The 21586-nt window shown below is 43.1% G+C and overlaps 1 protein-coding gene across 1 annotated transcript in view; it reads right to left on the bottom strand.

Moving 5' to 3' along the window:
• Nucleotides 1-16369: 16369 nt before the first annotated feature.
• LOC144809462 (sodium- and chloride-dependent GABA transporter 2-like) overlaps nt 16370-21586 on the bottom strand; it is a 1234427-nt gene continuing 1229210 nt past the window's right edge. Inside the window, exon 15 of the mRNA XM_078673716.1 lies at nt 16370-19267. Coding sequence (XP_078529842.1) covers nt 19151-19267 — 117 coding nt within the window. The 3' untranslated portion in view covers nt 16370-19150. The remainder of the gene's footprint in view (nt 19268-21586) is intronic.

Below are 21586 nucleotides of genomic sequence, written 5' to 3'. Positions count from 1 at the left end.
ACTCTGTTTTCGTTGTACGTGAACGGAGTGGTGGAGCATCTTCTACAACATCCTGCAGACGCACCATCCCTGGCTGGAAGGAAAATCCCGACACTCCTGTTTGCCGATGACACCCTCCTGATTTCGAAGACACCTGTAGGCATACAAGCGCTACTCACCAGCTTTAAAGTCTTCTGCGATGCTAAGGGCTTAGCAATAAATATCGGTAAGACCAAATTCCTTGTTCTGAACCCCCCAAAGAAAGCTGCAAAACCCCCCACCCTAGACTCCGTCCCATTAGAGCGGGTCCAAGAATTTGACTACCTAGGGATACGCCTTTGCGACAGTATGAACTGGAAGGCCCACCATCAGAAAGTGTTCCTATCCCACAAAAGGGTTGTTGGCGCTCTCCTTAAAGAACAACGTGCCTCCACTACAAAACCGATTGGGGCACTGCTTGACATCTATAGGGCTAGGGTGGTTAGTGCAGCGTTGTACGGTGCAGAACTTTGGGGAACCCAGAGAGTGGACACTCTGGCCCACCTAGAAAATAAATTCCTTAAAGATCTGATGAGGTTACCCCAAAGTACTCCCACCATTCCAATCTTGTTGGACACCGGTATTCGCCCTATCAGTGACCAAGCTAAACTACGCCCTTTGCTACTGTGGTCCAGAATTTGGAATGTCCCTGAACTCCGAAGCTATGCGGATGCCCTAAAGGATGTATTGTCCCTCCCTGGCTGGTATAAGATTCCCTGGCTTAGAGAGGTCAAGAAGGCACTTACCTTGCTGGGTTTAGGATGCCATTGGGAAAATCAAACTGCACTTCCCAAACAAGAATTAAAGAAGGTTTATTGGGCCTGGGTCGATAGTGAGCGGATGGGTAAACCAAACCACCCAAAAACTGTCGCCAACTTCCTGACGGTTAAATGTAACCCCTCTAGAGAAGCCTACCTGGACCTGATACATAACTCTTATGATAGGGCTTTATATTTTAGATTCAGGGTTGGGGTCCTACCGTTGTGTCAGTTCACCTCTACTTGGAAACCACCACTGCAAACTGTTTCCGACTGCCCTTTTTGTGAGCTAAAAACAGAATCCGTGTCCCACTTCTTATTTGAGTGTCGAGCCTATCTAGCTCCTAGACGGAGATGGTTGAAGCCCCTGTTTAGGAACCTAGGTACCCGCTCACATCTTGAAGCTTTGCGAATATTGCTTTCAGATACAAGACCTTTTTATTCAATCTGTATGGCAAAGTTCTTGGGATGGGCCTGGCGCATAAGAACCTCAAAAAAACTGATGCTCCAATGAGGTCTCCCTTGCTTTTTATATGTCGTTATCCCAATGGACAGCTTCCTTTTATGTACAAATGTATTGTAAGTTTTTTTACTGTTTACTGTTAAACTGTGACGTGCTACTTTTATGATATGTTTTTATATATCGAAATAAAGCTAAACAAAACAATTAAATGCTCACCAATGGCATTTATGTAGAGGGAAAACAGTAGGGGGGCTAAAATGCACCCCTGCCTAACCCCTCTATTGATGGTAAACCTTGGTGAACATTCTCCCTGCAAGCCAAACCGCACCCTGGCTCCAGCATCTTTATACAGTTTCATAATGAAATCAAGAATAGATGGGTCCATCCCTAGACGGTCGAGAGTTTCCCATAGTTGGTCGTGGACCACACAGTCAAAAGCAGAGCTTAAGTCTATATATGTTATGTAGAGACTTCCCCTCTTAATCACAACATATTTTGACATGATAAGATGTAAATTCAAGCTCTGCTCGACTGTGCCCCTTCCCGTTCGAAAACCATATTGGAAACTTGAGAGTATGTTCTCCTCTTCTGTCCACTTTTGCAAACGTTTCAGGATGATTCTCCCCGCGATCTTCATTGTAGAATCGAGCAAGGAGATAGGCCGATAACATGATGGCAGGTGCCTGTCTCCTTTTTTATATATGGGTATCACTATTGCTTCAGCCCAGGTTGGAATTTGGCCAGAAACATTTGCTGAATTCCAAACAGCGGTTAGTATTGGTGCCCACATATATATCTCAGCCTTGAAAACGTCTGCAGGGATGGCATCCGGGCCAGGTGCCTTCCCGGTCGGACTCTCCCTTATTGCCTCCATCACCTCTTCATGTGAAAACACAATGTTAGTAATACTTTTGCTCCTGAGGGGAGATGTTGAATGTGGAGGCAGGGTAGAATCCGAGGGGGTGCTATTTACAAGACTAGGTTTACTGTATAAATCTTGAAAATGGGCAGCCCAGGTATCACAATCAATTGCGAGATCCAGGTGTCTCTTAGGTGTTTTTGTCCATGGGAGTGGGGTATTTAGGAATTTCCAGAAAGCTGAAGAGTACCTATTTTCACTTGTTAACAAAAGAGTCTGCCAAGCTTCTTCCTTCAGGGTGTTTTTCCTGTTTTTAACAGTAAGATGATATCGGAGTCTAGCTTGACGTATCACCATAACTTGTTTAGGTATTGTATGAAGAGCTTTCTTCAGTGATTTTAGGGCTCTTGTACACTCGTTATCGAACCACCCTTTTGGGGTAGTGGGGCCTTGCTTGAACTGTCTGGTAAGAAGCGTTTTAAGACTCTCTTGAATTTTTAAAAATGCTTCCAGGATAGATTGAGGGTGTTCATTTATAGACAAGCAAATGTGTATCTCCTCCCATCTCTGTTTAAGTAAATTTTTAAGAAGATTGGCTGGATAAATTTTGTCCCATTTAAGGGTATACCCATTTAGTGTACCTAGTCTAATAGGTTGTTCATATTTGGGTCCGGGATTTTCATGGCTAGTGCTGGCAAGGGGCAACACAATGGCTAAAGCCAGAGGATAGTGATCGCCAAAAAGGTGGTCCAAAGTACCCCAACAAGAAATGAAGGAGGCATGCATCTTTGAAAAAAGGATAAAATCAATGATAGAATTTACTGCTCTGCCATGAAATGTCGGTTTAAATGGTTTCAAGGGAAGTGATAAGACATTTGCAAAATCTAAATTAAACGATGCCATAAAATTATTTAGTAATTCCCCTGTGTTGGTATGTACAAAGTGATCAGGCATATTGCCATCTAATTCCCTATCATGTGGGGGAGAAAAATCACACACCCCCCTGGAGATAGTTTGACAGATATGACAATTAAAATCACCAATGAATGCCGTCACACACTCACCTCCACGCATTTCTTTAATTGAAACAATGGAATGAGATAAGTCGTCTAATGTTTTCTCCAATCGATCTAAGGGGATGTTATTATACAAATTTATAATTAAAAGACTCAAAGCTGAACCCATATCCATAACTATAATTTGGTAGGAATCCCTTAGTACACATTTCCGGATCCTATGTCCCACGGCTACACTTACATATATACATAGTCCCCCCCGGTGTCTGCCCTGATTACTCTCTATTGCTGCTGAATGAAAAGTTTGGAAGCCCAATAGGTGTATCGGGGTAAGCACCCAAGTTTCCTGGAAGCACAGGACAGAATAGGAATTAACTATCTCCAACCATGCTGGTTGAATAATTTTTGAAGATATACCTGCCAAGTTCCAGCTAAGAATATGTAATTTGGAGGATAGATCTTGCATTTCCATACTGGTAGGTAAAGTTTTTACGTTATTTAGCTGACCAGGAGGGGGGAGACCATGTACTGGGTGCTGCGTCTTTGTCCCATTTACCAGGTCTTTTGGTATCTTGCTATTTTTCGGTAAGCTCTTCATAGATGGTACATTTGAGAGTATACTAACATTTTCCTCCCCCTCCTCCCTTTGGTCCTTCTCTAAAGAGAGTCAGTCTATATCTTCCAAGCCATAGAGCGGTTCATAGTAGTTATTACAGGGAAAATTCCAGGTGGGAGTTGTTGGCGGGAAACAGTTACCATAACCCGCTTGGTCATATCTAGAAGTTAAATAGGTTTTATTTCTCCACAGGCTGCCATTATGCAAATGTGGATTTTGGGTAGGAAAAATTTCACCCCTATTTCCCTGTCCTGGAAGATGAAAATTTCGCGGTGGTCTTTGGTTGTATTGATCTTCAGGCTCAAATCTTGCCATTGTGCCCCGCTTTAAGAGAGCTAGAATGGGTGGCCGCTCTTTTTCAGTGTTGGCTGCGGCTCTCTGGAATTCTCTGCCTACCACTCTCCGTGATATTCCTGATCTGCTGCCTTTTAGGAAGGCTTTAAAAACCTTCTTATTTTCCTCTGTTTAATTTTCCGCCCTTTAGCCTTGACTGTGTTGTGTTTACCATCTCTGGAAAGCGCCGGGACGCCTCTTAGCTGCGGCATCTGAGCGCTATATAAGATAAAATAACATAACATAACATATTGGATGATAGGATTCTCATAGTACTGTGTAGAGCGATATAGTTTTGGAGGCATTAAGGCTTCTGGATAGAAATATAGCAAGGATTTGGGTAAAATCGGACCTTTGTTGGTAGCAGTAAACCAATCCATTATGTGGTTGGTGACTCTAGGATCTTTAAAAGTAATTATAATTACATCTCCCTCAATATCTTTGGGGCGTAGGCCCACCCAGCTAGTTCTCCTCACCATGATGATATCACCATTTAGGTGTGGTGGCAATGGCCTGTTATTTTTTAGCCAATATATGACCTTATTTTTTAGGCTTACAGGGTCTTCATATCTTGCTTCAGATGGTAAAGGAGGAACCCCCGTTAAAATAATAACATTGTGGGATGCTGCTGGAGGTAGATCCACATGTCTCTCACCCAATGGTCTCTTATGTTTCTGCACACAAGTTTTCGTATCCCGCATGGATTTGGTATTCCCCATTCTTGCCGAGTCCATAAGAGATTTAATTTGAGCTGAGTGTGCTCGAGAGTCTATGGGCAGTTTGGATGAACCCAGAGGAACTTTATTTATTCGGCGCAATGCAACTTTAGAAGTTGGTATGGTAGGGGTATTTGCTGTTTTTACTGTTATATCAGAGTTGGCCATTTTTACCTCTTTAATGACTTTCTCTCTCTCTTTAAGAGTCGGTGAGGGGTTTACCAAACCATTACTAATTAAAGTGTTTGTTGTGGGGCATCCTAAGAGAGTATCCAATTGAGTTCCTATTTTCCTTACTCTCTCCACTATTGGAATGAGTAATGCTTTCATAAGGTGCTCCATCGCATCTACGAAGTCTTTTATAGTTGGAGGGACCTGGGCGGTCAGTGTATTTCTAAGGACATTAGGTGCCCCTTCAGCTATTTTATGTAGTTCTTTCATTAATAAGTCCTTTTGGGGCATTAGTTTGTGGATAATAGTATCTGCCTGGCCCAAACTTTTTTTCCTTCGCTTTTTCGGTGGAGATCTATTAACGACCTTTTTCCTTTTCACCGAGTTAGAGCCTCTCAACAATTTAGGGGCTTTGGATTTAAAGGTGAATAAATCACATTGTCTTCGATGTCCCACTTCTGAGGATTTAGATGCCTCCATAATACATGAACTTTCATGAATGTTAGGAGGTCTAGGAGTATCAAGGTCGATAAGGTCAGTAGTTACATTACTGCTAAGGAGGGGTTTCTCCAGTTGCTGACTAGTGAAATTATCATCTTTGGGAGACGAGCTGGACTGGAAAATTAAAGGAACATTGTCCGTATTGAATAAATCATCATCGGAATTTTCCCGAATTGGGAAGACCAGCTGGACGTCAGGGATTGCTTTGATACCAGGTTCCAGAGCTGTGTTTTTAAGTTGCTCAATTGATAGACGTCGAGCTGCGCGGCGCTCTGCCAGGGCCAGCTCTCTATCAACCTCCGCCTTGGATTTTACAAAATATTTATCCAGTGGGCCCAAAATAGAAATACCCACCCTGGATGGTATAACGTCATCAGTGGGCGTAGACATACCTGGCATAGAATCCTGATGTTACGATGTGTATGAGGACCGTAGACTACTTAATGAACGATAGAGGAGTGGCCAAGCCAAACCTTGTCAGGCCTTGGAGGGCCGTAGAGGGCCCGCCCTTTGCCCGGGCTGCGACCCGCGTGCGTCCCGCGGTGCGCGTTAATGTCCTTCCTTAAAATCCTGTTGGGGGAGAGGGGGCGTGGCACTGGGAGGGGGCGCGGCTCACACGGGAAGAGGACCCAGCTGGTGGTGGTGGATGCTGGTCCTCGCAGTCCCGGGGCCGCGCCTCTTGCCTCCTCTGCGGCCACACCGTTGACCTCCTCCCGCTGGAAGACACAGGCTGCAGGAATAACTGTTTGCTACTCCAGTAGCGTCGCTGACACACCACAGGGCAAAAGAAACCTCACGGCGAGCGGCTCCCGCGTAGCGGGGGCCGCGAGAGGTAATGAGCGTTTTTGATGGGGGCGTGGCACTGGGAGGGGGCGCGGCTCACACGGGAAGAGGACCCAGCTGGTGGTGGTGGATGCTGGTCCTCCAAGTCCTGGGGCCGCGCCTCTCGCCTCCTCTGCGGCCACACCGTTGACCTCCTCCCGCTGGAAGACACAGGCTGCAGGAATAACTGTTTGCTACTCCAGTAGCGTCGCTGACACACCACAGGGCAAAAGAAACCTTGGTCTGTCAATGCTGTGTTTTGGCCCTTTCCTGTTGCAGGTGCAAGGTCTCCCTACACGAGTGAGGTATCATGTTTACTGGTAGACAAATGGGAATGCTAATTGATGGGGAATGTGTAGCCCCCTGCAGATTCCAAACCTTTTCCTCACAGAAACGTGACGGAAATGGGTGTTTTTAGTCAAAGTTTAGATTTGCAAGGACTTTTTGATATGAAAATCTAAAGAGATTCATGCAAGTCATGCCACCCTTGACCTCCCAGGGTGTCTATTTCTCAGAAATGTCTAGGTTTGGTCGATTTCCCAGGGTCCTGATTGCGCTAAAGCCAAAATTCTGCAGCCACCAACACTGCAAAAAAGGGTTGATAACGGGTGGAAAAATTTGATCTGTCCATGTTGCAGGTTTGTGCCTTTTCTTGTCTCAGTTGCAAGGCCCGCTCACACAAGTGAGGTATAATTTTTAACACGAGACTTGGAGAACGCTGAGTGGTAGGACATTTGTGGCTACACAAATGCATTGTTATTTTTCTTTCAAGCTTGCAACTACTTCATCAATAATCACTTCTGGCTCCTAACCATGTATTTATACTGTCTTTTTCAGGAGAGCTTTTTAATTGAGGTGCTCCTCGGAGATTGTGAGTTCTTGAAAATAACTTGAGGGTTTCATCTGTCTTACAGGCTTCTTAGGATGGATTGCACAGCATACCGTGGAATAGCTGGTTGCAGATATTCCTCATTAGAACCCATCCCTGGGATTTGTGGTTCCCTGCCCGGGCGAGTGTGTGCCCCTCTTCCCTTCATTTAAGAGTGAAGGTCTCCAGTGACATGGGCCCCCATGGCCTTGGTGGCCAGGGAGGGTAGCCACGTGCCCTTCCCTTCCCCGTATTTAATAATAAAGGCTAATCTAATGAGTCATAATCATATTGTCAGTTATGGCTGCTTCATGACCTAGGCCCACAATTAGAACTCGTCCGCTTGGATCATACATCTTTGCCTAACTATATAATTTATAACAGACCCTTTCACCCCTCATAATTGATTTCAGATGACAAAATAAGGTGGTAAACCACTAAATAGCGCACAACACCACTGACTAGACCCTACACAATATGTATCACAGTATCAGAATGGCATATTTAAATATCTCACTTATAAATGAGCATGGACGTAGTCTCTCCTGACGAAGAGCAATACTAAAAGATGCAAAAGAGAGCCTCTTAAGAGAAACTAGATTTACAACTCCGCAAAAGGGATGGAATGCACAAGAGAATTGTTGATCAGGGAAAGCAGAAAGAGTGTAGACTCGGGCTCCCAATGTACTGGTTTGTGGGCACCCCCTTGAGGCCCTTGTTGATGGTGTCCCCTGAGCCGTTAATGCTCAGGGAGGGGGCAGCACACCCATTCCCTTGATTTAAGTGCAAAGACCCCAGGGAATGGGGTTTCTGGCTCCCTTGGTGGCTTGGTGGAGAAAGGCACATGCCCCTTTCCATTATTTAAGAATGAAGAACCTGGGGCCCGGGAGATGGTGGTGATGGGGGTCAAACATCAAAATAAGGGAAATGTAGAAGTGCATATAGATGCTATGCTAAATTACAGGAAATGTAAAATTGCACTTTTTGAACAGACTGAATCATTTATGAAATGTTTGTATTTTTTCCATCATTTTATTAAAATCTCTTTGGAGTGGGCCAACCTACAACAACCTTTGGGATAGTGAAGCTTGTTTCTCACACAATGAAAATATTTGAATATGTCATGAATGTCTTTTCAGTAGCCATGACTTTATGTTATAACAAATGTTTGTGAAAATCGTGCTGTAAAATTAATTATTTTACTATTTGTCCCAGTTTATCAAATTTTAGTATTGGGGAAGAATGTACCCAAACAACCATCAATGGAATTGGCTCCATATATCAGCATGCAATAATTAAGGATACAACGTCAGGGGTCATCAGCTGCCAGTGATTGCCAATAAAATATTTGGTGGAAAAATGCTTTCATCAAAGACTCTTTAATTTTAAGTTAGAGATTCAAACTCCTATTAAAGCATTTGCTGATAGTTCACCTCCTTTCTATAAAACAAAGCCATTTATCTGGTAGCTAATCATGGGTAACAGATCATGTGCATAAGAAGAATTAGAAAAATATTCTAGTTCCAGAAATTGAAACACATTCTTTGTGTGTATACACTAGCCTTCAAAAAGGCCCCTTGATATTATTACAAACTGAAAGGGATGTGTATCAAGATGGGATGTAGTGGATCTAAGTGCTGAAATAGAACTTCAGAAAAATGTAACAAAGTCACACAGTGTAATGTAATTTAATGTGACTGTTTTACTTGGTCTCTTGGTTCTCTGGTGCAGAGCTTGCCCGAGGTTGTGGCTTTGCCCTGAGGAATGGGAGCTCCTTGTGGGACTGTCCATAGACATGCCATGGCCTAGTAAGTAAACAAGCCGCAGCATGGCTGTAGGGTTTTCCCTGTGGGTGAGTCCCCGTAGGTGGAGGGGAGATGGGTCTTGTAACTTTTCAAAATCGCAGCGCGCAGCGGGAAAACCCGCTAGCGCGCATGCGGTTAACCTAGTCAAGTAGAATCCGTGCTCTAGATTTACAACCTCGGATAATGTAAATGTAGTTGAGCTTATATAGCGCACAGCTACCCGCAGTGGGTTTCCCGGCGCTTGCTTAGGTAACCCTTCCTGGTATTCCCCTGTGAGATAGCAGGGTATCCACAAGGTGAAAGTCAGGCATCCCGCCGCGAGGGGCCGTTGTGGAGATTAAGCAAGCTATTGCCCAGAGTCGCAGAGTGTGAACCCGTGAGTCGAGGAGGCACCGGGGCCAGAATTATCGAGTCCGTGGAATTTTTAGCCCAAGACCCTGCCGAGGCAGGGAATTGAACCCTGGTCCAGGACCGATTTCAGCTTCCGGGTCTGCTGCCTCTAACCCCTGAGCCACACTTCTCCACTGATAAATGAGGTTCTGTACCTATGGCTCTAACTATTTCCAGATAGCTAGTAATTGACCTTATGTCAAGTGTTCTTCCTAGTCCCATGGCTTCTCTATATGATTCGGCACCCCGTTTAACTATTTCTTTAGACTTGGTAGTAATTCTGGTGTATAAAACTGTTGACTGAGGGTATCTTTGACATAAGTTAACCATTAAATGGCCAACATATTTTCTAGACTGAGACAGTCCATTAGCACCTGTCTGTAAACTTCTGCCCCAGGGTTGTGCCATAGCTTTAACCACAATAATAGTGGAACAATTCTAATTTGGTCCTCCACAAAGTCTATGCCCATTTCAAAGTGGGAGATGAAATTTGAGATAGATTTTAGGGATAGCTAAGAGCCTACCTAAAAACAATATTGTCAGCTACCTGTAGCTTCCCAGGGGAAGCATAGCCCCAAACTCCAGCTCCATATATGGCTCCTGATGGAAATATACTTTTATACAGTTGGCTCATCACTTCGATGGGCTATGGCCGAAACATTTAGCAAATCTTAAAACAACAATCTGTCCCGTGAACCGTTTGACTCTAACACAATCCCAAGATGATAAAAATGGGTACTCTTTCAATTGGAGACCCCCCTATAAAAAACATTTAGATTTAGTATTTTTAGGCCCATGTACCACACCAAATTATTTTTGTTGGTTCACATTTAAATCCAGATTGGTCATAAAATCGTGAAAACTATTTGATAGATTGTTAAGCCCATTTGCTGTTAAAGCTAGAAGAACTACGGAATCGGCGTAAAGCAATGCCAGGACCCATTTTGAAGTATTTCTGGGGATGTCCTTACTATATGCTCTTAGTACTTCACCCAAAGAGTTGATATAGAATAAAAATAAGAAAGGGGTTCAAATAAAGCCTTGCCTCACCCCTCTTGTTACTTTAAAAAGGGAACGCAGAATCCCAGTTTTTCATAAAACAGATACTTGTAGTAAAGACCCAGTGTAAACGTTTTACGAGATCTGAAAGGGGGGCCTCAGTACTCACTTTGACCCACAACAAATTCCCGTCAATCAGGTCAAAAGCACAGGAAAGGCTCATAAAAGTCATGTGTAGAGCACCTCCCTTGGCTTTGACATACTTGCCTGTGATAAGAGTGAGATTTAATGTTTGTTCCACTGTTCCTTAACCAGGGCGAAAAATATATTGTGTTGAGGACAAAACAGAGTTTGCCTCTTCCAATCTTCAAACTCATTCAATAATACACCCCCCAAGATCTTTACTATGGAGTCGACCAATGAGATCGGACAGTAACATGATGGTAAATTTCGATCTCCCTTTTTATAAATGGGCACCACAATGGTGTCTCTCCATAAATCAATCACCTCTCCCTTCACTGCTGCACTCAGTACATTAGTGACAAGGGGTGCCCAAAACTCCATAATTTATTTAAATGGATTAGGTACCCCATCCAGGGCTGGGGCTTTCCAACTTGCAGCACTCTTAATTACTTTGGTTACAGATTTAAGATCTATAAAATTTGTTACCGAGGGAACTCAGCCCTATTAGCCAATTGTCCCCCTCCTTTCACATAATCTCGATTAAAAATAAGTGAAAAATGGCTAATCTGTTCTTGTTCAGTACAAAGTACGGCCATGGAAGCTTTCAGAAAAAAGGTTGTGATGTATTATATCCCAGAAACGTCTGGTATCTTTCTGCAAAGTTGCTTCATTTAAATCCTACCATGCCCTCCTTCGAATCTCCTGTTTCCTGTTCTCAATGGCCCGATTATCAATGTTTCTTGCTTCCCTGACATTAGATATGTCATGGGGTATTTTAATAGTGGCCAACTTTAGGGTATTTAGGGCTGTGGGACATTCAGAGCTAAACCATGCCAGAGGGGCTTGCTCTTTTGGTAATTTGTTTGAATATAGCCCCTAGATATGACCACACATAACCCTACCAAACTGTCAAGGAATTCAGAATACTCTGCCATTATTGAAAAGCAGCAGAAAATATCAATGGAGGCTTTCTTAACCAATTCACTGAAAAGATTTGATGGGTCAATAGAGGCCAAATTTAAACGTACCCCCTTGTTTACTGAATAACTAATCTTGGATGCATTCAGACAGTAAGATCCTCAAGAAATGGGTATGGAAAACTCAGTGTAATGGGATTATGATCACTGTGATGGAGGGTGCGCATGTCATAACTCATCAAATTCTGAACAAAAGCCCTTGATAAAAGAATGAATCTAGTATACTGCCTGTGGCTCTTCCTATGAAAGTAGGTACATTTATTGTACTGTTTCCCTGCAAATCTGAAACAAATGTGAGTTTATATGTTAATACCAGCTGTCTTAAAACTTCACCATAAAGTAAGTGTACAAAATGAGTAGTATCATCCCCTTGATTATTGTAGAATCTACATAGGCAAGTCCTATTATGCGGGCATTTAGAAATGTTAAAATCACGTGGCCGTAGCATCGAAATAGAATTCCTCTGAGAAGATGTAAAGTCTGAAACTAGTTTCCCCATCTCATGAATTATGCCAAATGGGTGTGACGGAAAGAAATTAAAATAAATATATATTAAAAGAATATTTAGTTCCTTAAAATTTATAACTTGGTAATATGGTGAAATATGCCACAAACACGGCTCAACCCCCTTTTCCTCTTCCTGCTGCTGACGGCGTTGTGTCTCATCAATAAGATTTAAAACCATTTAAAGCAATGGGATTCAGAGTCCCTGTTTCCTGGCAGTACACATTATCACAGTTAGCTAAAAAAAGTCAGCCAGTCCTCATTGTTAAGTTTCTGTCGGATTCACACAATATTCCATTACATAATCTGCATACCTTGACAGTGAAAGATATTTTGGTTCTTTAGATTTGGCGATGATACAGGATGATGTGTGAACTCTTAGAGCTGCACAGCAGGCCTTGCGTTACAATTGGTGCAGTGATCCCGGACCTAGAAGATCGTTGAACTCGATGCGGCATGCATCAATTTCTCGAGCCGCAGCAGGCACTGCGACAGTTTCTTCGGTGATGCGTGGGAAAACAGGTGCAGATGCATCTCGCTCAAAGTTCGGTAGATTTTGCAGCTTGCAGCTGAAAACACATCTTTAGAGGTTCAACATAACAGCAGCCACGTCTTTGCAGGTCAGAAATCCCAGCAAGGCAGTTCAGAGGAGCTGGTGGTGAAGGCTTTGTGTCCCTGAGACTTCAGAACTTGAGGCAAGCTCGGTTTCAAGCCCTTGGAGATCTTTTCCTCATGCAGGTGACAAAGCAAACAGGAAAGTCCTTTCCTCCTTTACTTGGTAGCAATAGCCACTGCAGGCCAACCCCAGACAGCAAACAGCACAGGGGCAGTATTCCTCCTCAGCTTTTCTAGCTCTTCTCCTTGGCAAATGTTCCTCTTGATTCCCAGAAGTGATCTAAAAGTCTGGGGTCCGGCCCCCTCTTTTTATACAGTAAAATCCTTTGGCTCTGAAGGTGGAGACTGTCTGTACCCATCCAAAACCAGTTCTGTCCTCACTGGTTCAGATTCGTGGCAGGAGGTTAACACAGCGTTGTAGAAGGTAGACCAGGCCCATTCAGGTGAAAGGCAATCTCCTCCTTCTACTCTAAATGTATCCCAGATCAATTCAGCCCATCCCTGACTCATCAGGCTCTCTGGAGCCACTGCTCCTCCCCAGCCCCTTTCATCCAAAGCCAGACATGCAATACACACTTGATGGTTAAGCAAGAAAATACCTACTTTCTAAAAGTGGTATTTACAAACATAGAATGTAAATATCACCCTCACTAAAATATGCCTTTTAACATTCTGAGGTCAGACATACTAAACTTTATTTGCCTACCTTGTCCCCAGGGGTGGTTATGCTTATAAGATGTTATAAACAAACTCCCCATTCTGTCCTATGGGAACAAGTAGCCTTACAATATTAAAAAACAAAATTGGCAGTAATTCACTATCAGGACATGCCTCACAAATCAGGGCATGTCCTACCTTTCACACACACTGCACCCTGCCCAAATGGGTACCTTGGGCCTACCTTAGGGGTGACTTACTTGTAAGAAATGGGAAGGCTAGGGTCTGTCAAGTGACTGTACAAGCTCTGCAATGGCAGGCCAGAGTTACATTTACAGGCTGCGTATGTGGCCGGCACAATCAGTGCAGCAGCCCACTAGCAGCATTGGATTTACAGGCCCTGGGCACACACAGTGCACTGCACTAGGGACTGACTAGTAAATCAAATCAGCCAATCACTGAAACACAAATACATAACAATAATTTACAAAGGGAGCACTTACACTTTGGCACAGGAGGCAAAGGCAAAAATGCAGGGGAGACCCAAGCCAATGTTGCGAGGTCTAACAAATACTTGGTGCCAAACACGGAACATTAGATAATGTAATAATATAAGGAGAGGAGCCTGGTGGCAGACCAATCACTGGGAGAGGAGATTAATTGGTTAAAGCGCCAGTTTGATGGTTTCTAGAATGCATCTCTGCTGCTCAAGGCTCTTCCCTGTGTAGTGACAGATTTGAGGCTGATCTTGCAATTTTGGCCAGATTAAGGGAAACCCCTCCTGCAATGCCCCTTAGGCACATTATGTGTAACAGATTGTACACCAGGTTGCAAAGAACAGAGCGGAGGAGTGCTCAAAGTTTCACAATGATGGGATAAGTTAGAGACACCGGTACATTGTGGCCAAACATTCTTTGTGTTTATAGTAGCTTCTTGTATAGCAGTTTTGGCCATGCTAGCCTCTATACACTTAAGCTGATCATAGATGGGTTGGAATTTAACATCCAACAGGTCACTAATGCGCTGAGTTATAGAGTCCAAGGAGTTGTCAGATGGAGAAACCAGGGATAATAGTTCTCTTTGTAAACTTGAGTCAACAGTCTTTTTTTTAAATAGATGATTTCTGTTTGTCAGCATTTTTCCTGCATCTTCCCAGTGGACCCAGATCAGGAGAACCAGTAGGAATAAGCAACCTATGTTTAGGATTGACCACTTATGTCACACTACAAATGGGAGCACCCTTGTCAGAGCCCCTCATAATTGCCATAGTGGAAACCACCTGGGACATTGGAATTGCATGAGCGCTCACCCACGTTGCCAGGCTGCACGTGGGTCATCTCCCACGCTGACGACACACAGCTGATCCTCTCCCTCACCAAGGACCCCCTCACTGCCAAAACCAACCTCAACGAAGGAATGAAAGCAGTCGCCGAAGCAGACCAAAGACAAGACAGAGGTCCTCATCCTCAGATCTACCCCCTAAGCCTGGGACGACTCCTGGTGGCCGACTGCCCTGGGAGCAGCACCACGACCCAGCGACCACGCACTCAACCTGGGATTCATCCTCGACTCAACGCTCTCCATGACCAGCAAGTCTACACCGTTTCATCCTCCTGCATCAACACCCTCCGCATGCTCCGCAAGATCTACAAATGGATCCACACCGACACAAGGAGAATGGTCACCCAGGCCCTCGTCAGCTGCAGGCTGGACTATGGAAACACCCTCTACGCGGGAGCCCTGGCCAAACTGCTGAAACGACTGCAACGCATTCAGAACGCCCCTGCCGCCTGATCCTCGACATCCCCTGACACAGCCACATCACACCCCACCTGAGAGACCTGAACTGGCTGCCCGTTAACAAAAGGATCACCTTCGAGCTCCTCACCCATGCACACAAGGAACTCCATGACACCGGACCAGCATACCTCAAAAGACGACTCACCTTCTACACCCTGAACCGCCAGCTCCGCTCCGCCGACCTCGTCCCTTGCTACCATCCCCCGCATCCGAAGAGCGACCTCCGGCGGAAGATCGTTCTCCTTCCTCGCCGCCAAGACCTGGAACACCCTCCCTATCCTCATACAGCAGACCCAAGACCAACTAACCTTCAGGAGGCTACTCAAGTCCTGGCTATTCAAGCAGTAGCAGCACCCCCCTCCCCCCCAGCACCTTGAGACCCTCACGGGTGAGTAGTGCGCTCTACAAATCTCATTATTGATTATGCACTGGAACCATCACATTAAAAGTATTAAGACTACATAAGGGAGTCAAAGATAAATGCGGAGGAGCAAGGCCTTCCATTGTTAAAGAATGACATTGCTCTGCCAATTTAATCTCTCTGGAAACTTAAATCCACTGGCCTCACCATAAAGCGGTCTATAGTTGTGTCTGGCAGAAATTGTACGTCCATGTTAGATGGTGGGTTAACCTTCCTATTCCCCATTTCAACCCAAAAAGGTACCTTAAGAGACTGGAAGAAATGATGAGGGACAGGATCTCCACCCTCAATCCTCCATCACAATGATGAAACAGATCCTGGATTTCTCAGAACCAAGCGAGGAGTCCCGTCCCTGCCTTTGTCGGGCTATGACAGGCCTGTTCTTGGCCTGGCCTTTCCCCGGGCACGAGCCAGGGTGCACTTTGTGCGAGTCCTGTGCAGTGGGAATGCGGAGGGATCTATTTTTATCTCCTTTGGGCAAAAGTAGCAACGTACACGGCCTCCTGCCAAGAAGGAATCTGGGGCTTGAGGTCCTGCTCCCAGCAACTGGTTTGTCTTAAAAGACTTTCGCTCGTATCTTTCAGTATTGTTCTTCTTGTTCTTGAGACACTACCCCCATTCTTATTCGTAAGTGAGATATTTCAACATGCAATGCTGATACTGTGATATTATGTGTACGAGGGTCTAGTAAGTCGAGTTGGGTTATTGAATGGTTTACACCTGATTTACCAAGTTTAAATCAATTATGTGGGGTTAATGGGTCTATTATGTATTGCGTAGTTAGACAGAGAGGTTTGATGGAAGTTGAGGTGTTCTGATTGTGGACTTAGAGGCATAAAAGGAGTCTTAACAGTCAATATGATTATGAGTCATTAGATGAGAAAAGATTTTTATTATTATAGACCAATTTTTCAATTTGCAAGCTGTATTACAGTATTCACATTGTGATTTATTGAGGAAAATAATTGTAATTAAAATGCTTTTGCTATCTAGCTAATAAGATGATTTTAAATAACCTATTCTACCTGCTACTTATGTAATTTGTACCAGGTTACAATTAATATTGTGCTCCATGCAATTTGAACTAGGTTAAATCTATGACATAATTATTATCAGGTTACATTTAAGATTATGCTTCATGTAATTTGTACCATTTTACATTTGAGATATAATTTGCGCCAAAAAACATTTGAGATTATGCTACATATATAATTTGTAACTGCTTATATCTGTAATTAGTCAATGATGATACTTTTAAGGAGTTTGTAGAAATACAAAATACAGTCTCATCAATGTGTAAATAAAAGTTTCATGATCATATATTAAAAAGGTTGAATATGAAAGGAGATAGAGAAGATAGCAAACGATTAAAGTCTTGAATCTAAAACAGAGAACTATCTTTCAACTGACTTGTGCGGGAAACATCCTTTACAACGCAACTTTTACCACGCAGTGCCTTTACGATGCAACTTTTACAACGCAAACCATTACAACGCATTGCGCTGGGGGGCGCTCTAGGATAGGGAATAGGTTTAATGTACTATCCAACACCTTCCCTACTATCCACGGGGACTGGAGTTGGAATAGTAAATTAAACAATTCACTATCCAGCGCTACAAAGCACTATGCTTTGTAAAGGCATGCGTTGTAAAAACCGCGTTGTAAAGGCATACGATGTAAAAGCATGCGTTGTAATGTCATACATCCGACTTGTGCATAATGTGCAACCAAAGAAGGTGCAAAACATACCAAGAAAGGTGCTAGCTAGACTACTGCAATGACAGATTTGGAAAGAATAGTGAATGTAACCTTGTAAAACTAATTATTTCAGTATATAAATCTCGCAAGGGGCAAGCTTCCTACCTAAGTACACAAAATGGAGAAATCTTGATGTATATACTCAGAACATTACTGTTGTTCAACTAAATTTGGAAAGTGATATACCTTGGGAAATACATTTGAAATATTGTGTCAAAACATTGACCTGCATGTTGGATATCATGTGACATATACCATTTCGATTTCACATGGAATTGTTATGTGTATTCTTTTATTATGCTCGTGTACAACTTCGTTTTTTCTTTTCTTAAGCTTGCAAGTGGTCTAGGGGAGCAATAAATGTATTGACTACAGTTTTTTTTAAAAAGGCATAAAATATAAAATACAATACAAAACAGTAGTGTTCAGACAGTTATGAATAAAATAATGTGAAAACTTCACCTGATATATTCTTATTGTGCTGGTGAAAAGAGTAACACTTGCACAACCTGAAGCTAGAAATTAGCGGACATTAAGGAAGTTTCGAAAATCTAGGCACATATTTATGAAGCTTTTGCGTTATCCGGTTGTGCATGTGTCACAAGGCGATGCAAGGACAATGCACAAACTTCAGTAATGTTAACAAAGCTACGCATGGTCTGATTTGTGTGGCCTTATATGGCTATGTGAAGATATGTAACCCAGGGCAGCTCCTTGGGCTGCATTACATTCAATTTCAACTTGAGCAGTGTTCCTTGGGTGGATCATGGGCGTTTCCATGCATTGACTAATGGACATTGTCGCATCTCTAGAGTTACAAAGGCTTGTAGACCTGGTAATTCTTCATACTGCTATGCCTTCCCAAGTAACACGTAACGAGGAGAAATATCTTTACTTATCCCAGGTATTTCCTCATTCCAAGTGTGGTTCATTCTGCAGCACACAGAGGAAAACGTCTCCTAGGATTTAATTTTTTTGCAGTAGGGTGCTCCTTCCTGCACAAAAACAGTGCAATAGTTGGCACTAGGCTGCCCACTGTGCGTCACACACGAGGAGAGAGCAGAAATGCTCCATCTTTGTAAACATGGAGCATTTATGCAGTCTCCTTTTCATGCAATGCAGTGCAGCAACTTTGCTTGCTGCCCTTGTGCTCCTCAATATCAATCAACCAAATCTACCAAGGAAAGCGTCACTAGCTAATTTGTTAAACTCAAGCCATCAACTATTTTTTCATGAGGCCAGCAAAATAATCAAAGTTTCTGCGCTGTGCTGTGTGAAAGAGAGCGAGAGAGCAGGATACCCCCCTATATATTAAGATATGGCACCTCGGGACCACAGACCTGCACATCTACACACCTGCCCAAGCACCCGAATACACTCTTGGGTGATCAGTGCTCTATACCGTGATGGTGTAACCCACTAATCTGGTGCACTTTCTTTCTGCCTAGCCTCATACACACATCTTTGCATCATAGTGCAAATGTGGGTGTATTATGTCGAATATAGGTTTTGTACTGTAGCAAGCACGGCTGGCACAGGTAAGAGCGTTGGGGGCGAGGCGGGAAGTTGACAGACGACGGTATAGAGTCGGCAAGTCGGCGAGTGCAAGTTAAGTGGTTTTATTTATTTTATATTTAATTTATTTTACCTACCCCGTTGTCTGTCGACTTCATTTGGGTATAGCCTATCTTAGTTTTTCCCCTGATGTCAAGTATTTGGGAAGAAATGCACACAAAGAAGCCCTCTATCAAATGTTATGCTCACTGCTCCCAAAAACCTTACCCATAATTTCCGATCAAGGTTAGCTCGAGGGTGATGATAAGGAGTGACAGGATTGCACTAGTAATAAGAAAAACAAATGATAAACATGGTATAAAAACTATCTATCTTCCATCGTGTCTTAACATTTTGTTTCATCCACTGCCTCTGAAGGGCGCTGTGTTGCGTCTGAGATGATTTCTGGGTTGGGCAGTTTCTGAGGCAGTTCCTCGTCTGGACTGGTGAGCTGGTGCAACCTCTGTAAAGCAGAGAAAAGCCATACGTGTTAATTTAAATAAATATTTTATCATACTATGAGCTGCGCTGTCTAGCATGCTAGGGTGTGGATGTTAAATGGCCCGCTGGTCCAGTCAAACCAGCTAACATATGACTTGTAGTTGTTGTATGTTAGCATTCAATAACAAAAATGTCCAATTGAAGCTTCATTTTCGGTAAAGCCGAAGGTGTAATCTGGACCTGACTCTTTACCGAAAATATCTGAGCTCCGACTACTGTCTTTTAATTATTTAACAAACCCCCACGAAAATGATTTAACTGTTTCCCTTTGCCCTAGCTTGCATGTGAAGATTCCTTTCCTCTCCTCTCCCCTCATTTCCTCCCCTACCCTAACTTACCCTCGCTTGCCCTCCTTTCCTCTCCACTCCAATTAACATGTCGAAATGTCATAAGGTTTTTGAGTAGCAATAACTTCCTGCTGCTACAAACAGTAGGAATATGCAATATCAATGCTTATGCAATACAATGAAAAAGAGATTCATTTGTAAATCAAGTCGTCCCCTTTCACATCAAAACCTGTGTTTTACAAGGCCTACTGCCATATATGGCTTCATTAGTGTGATTTTATGCCAAGTCATTGAGGCCAATATTAGGCATACCTCTTTATTGCCACTCAAAACAACAGAAACTTAAAACATTACATTAGAACTAGGAACGCTAACAACATTCCAATTCAATATATATTCCTGTACCAGGCAGCTATCTTTCTTCTTTATTGTTGCTCACCAATGAAATAAGTTCACAAAATTTGCCGTTTGAGTGAGGTCTATATATATATATATATATATATATATGAAATGTCTGTGTGAAGAGTACGATTGGGAAATGTTTAGCTGATGTTGTTATGGGAATATCATCATTGTTTCATGTTTTTATATTAGGTGATTGTTTTAAGTCGTTTTTGCAACAGAAATACTGTACAGTACTACGTTTAGAGTTTAAATAAGCAGAATATTTTCTAAAGTGTTTACTCTTGCCTAAGCGTAGCTTGTTTGCAGGGGACCGGAGTTAGGATACAGGGATTAATTATAGGGCGAACCATTTTGGCATGGGCTTTTAGTTTAAGAAATTAAATGCGGATTTTAATTGGTTTGGTTTAGGAATGTCACGACCCCGTTTGGTTTGTGGCTTTATTTTCGGGTGGGGATAATTTGATTAGTTGTATGGATATGGCTTTATCGAGCTGAGTTATCATTTATAGGCCTGGGTGGCAAGTGTGATTATGTGCTCTTTGATTTCTTTTTAATTGACACCTGCGAGGTCTGTGGGGCCTGTGTACAGAGTAATGGTTGCTTCGCGGGGTGAGGAGCATCATATCTCGGGTTCAAATGCCTCACGTACGTTCTCGATTGTTCCCCTCCCCATGCACTGGGTCATCGTCGCCTTCCGCGTGCAGCACTGAACTGGTGAGGAGCTTTGAAGTTGACTCCTCTGATGCATTGTAGGTGCGATGGAACGCGATCTGCCATTTTGGATTGGACTATGAAGGAGGCCCAATATGTATAGCGTAAAAGCCATATTTTAGGGACATGAAATAGATTGTTAGTTTCCGTCAGTAAGTTACAACATATTTAAGAGTGAAGGAGATAGGCGGTGCATGTTGGAATTGGTGGTTCTTTCAATGGGGAAGTGAATTTTGGTGGTTTTGTTTGGGGATTTGAGGTATAGTTGGTGTGAATCATTTTTGAATATTTAATTGTATATTCATCATGGAGGCTGACATGCTGGTTGAGCAGAATTTGGAGGACAAATTTCAGGAATATGTAAATACGATTGTTTCTTCTTTGGCTCACCAGGAGCTTGACTACTAGCCAACAACAGTGTAAGAGATCTTGCCACTATCGGACTGAAGCAATTTTTCTCTCTTCTCTCTCTCTACTTATTCACTTTTTCCTCCTTCCTTCTCCCTATATTACTCGTCCGAACGAGGGGCCCGTCATGAACCAAACATGTATGATGTAAAGATGTTAGCCGGCGGTTTCCCACAGTGAAGCCACTCTGTTCACTGTATGTATATACGCAAATACCAAAAATTAAAAAGAAAAAAAAAAAAGGAAGAAAAAAAAGGTATCTCAAAAAAAAAATGGATGGGGACAAAGAGAATAAAAGGGACAATATGATCCACAGGAGAAGAAAAAGCAGGCAGCGGGAAAGGCTATAAAGTCCATTAAAAAGAGTCACAGGCAGTTGCATTTGACGAGTCGTCAAGAAGTTGTGGCAAACTGATTTCATGTTCATCTGATATGGATGAGAAAGTGAAAAGGAGAAAGTATAAGAAAGA

The sequence above is a fragment of the Lissotriton helveticus genome, chromosome 1_1 (assembly GCF_964261635.1).
Source record: "Lissotriton helveticus chromosome 1_1, aLisHel1.1, whole genome shotgun sequence".
NCBI classification, from domain to species: domain Eukaryota; kingdom Metazoa; phylum Chordata; class Amphibia; order Caudata; family Salamandridae; genus Lissotriton; species Lissotriton helveticus.
This window is presented reverse-complemented; position numbering and strand designations above follow the sequence as displayed.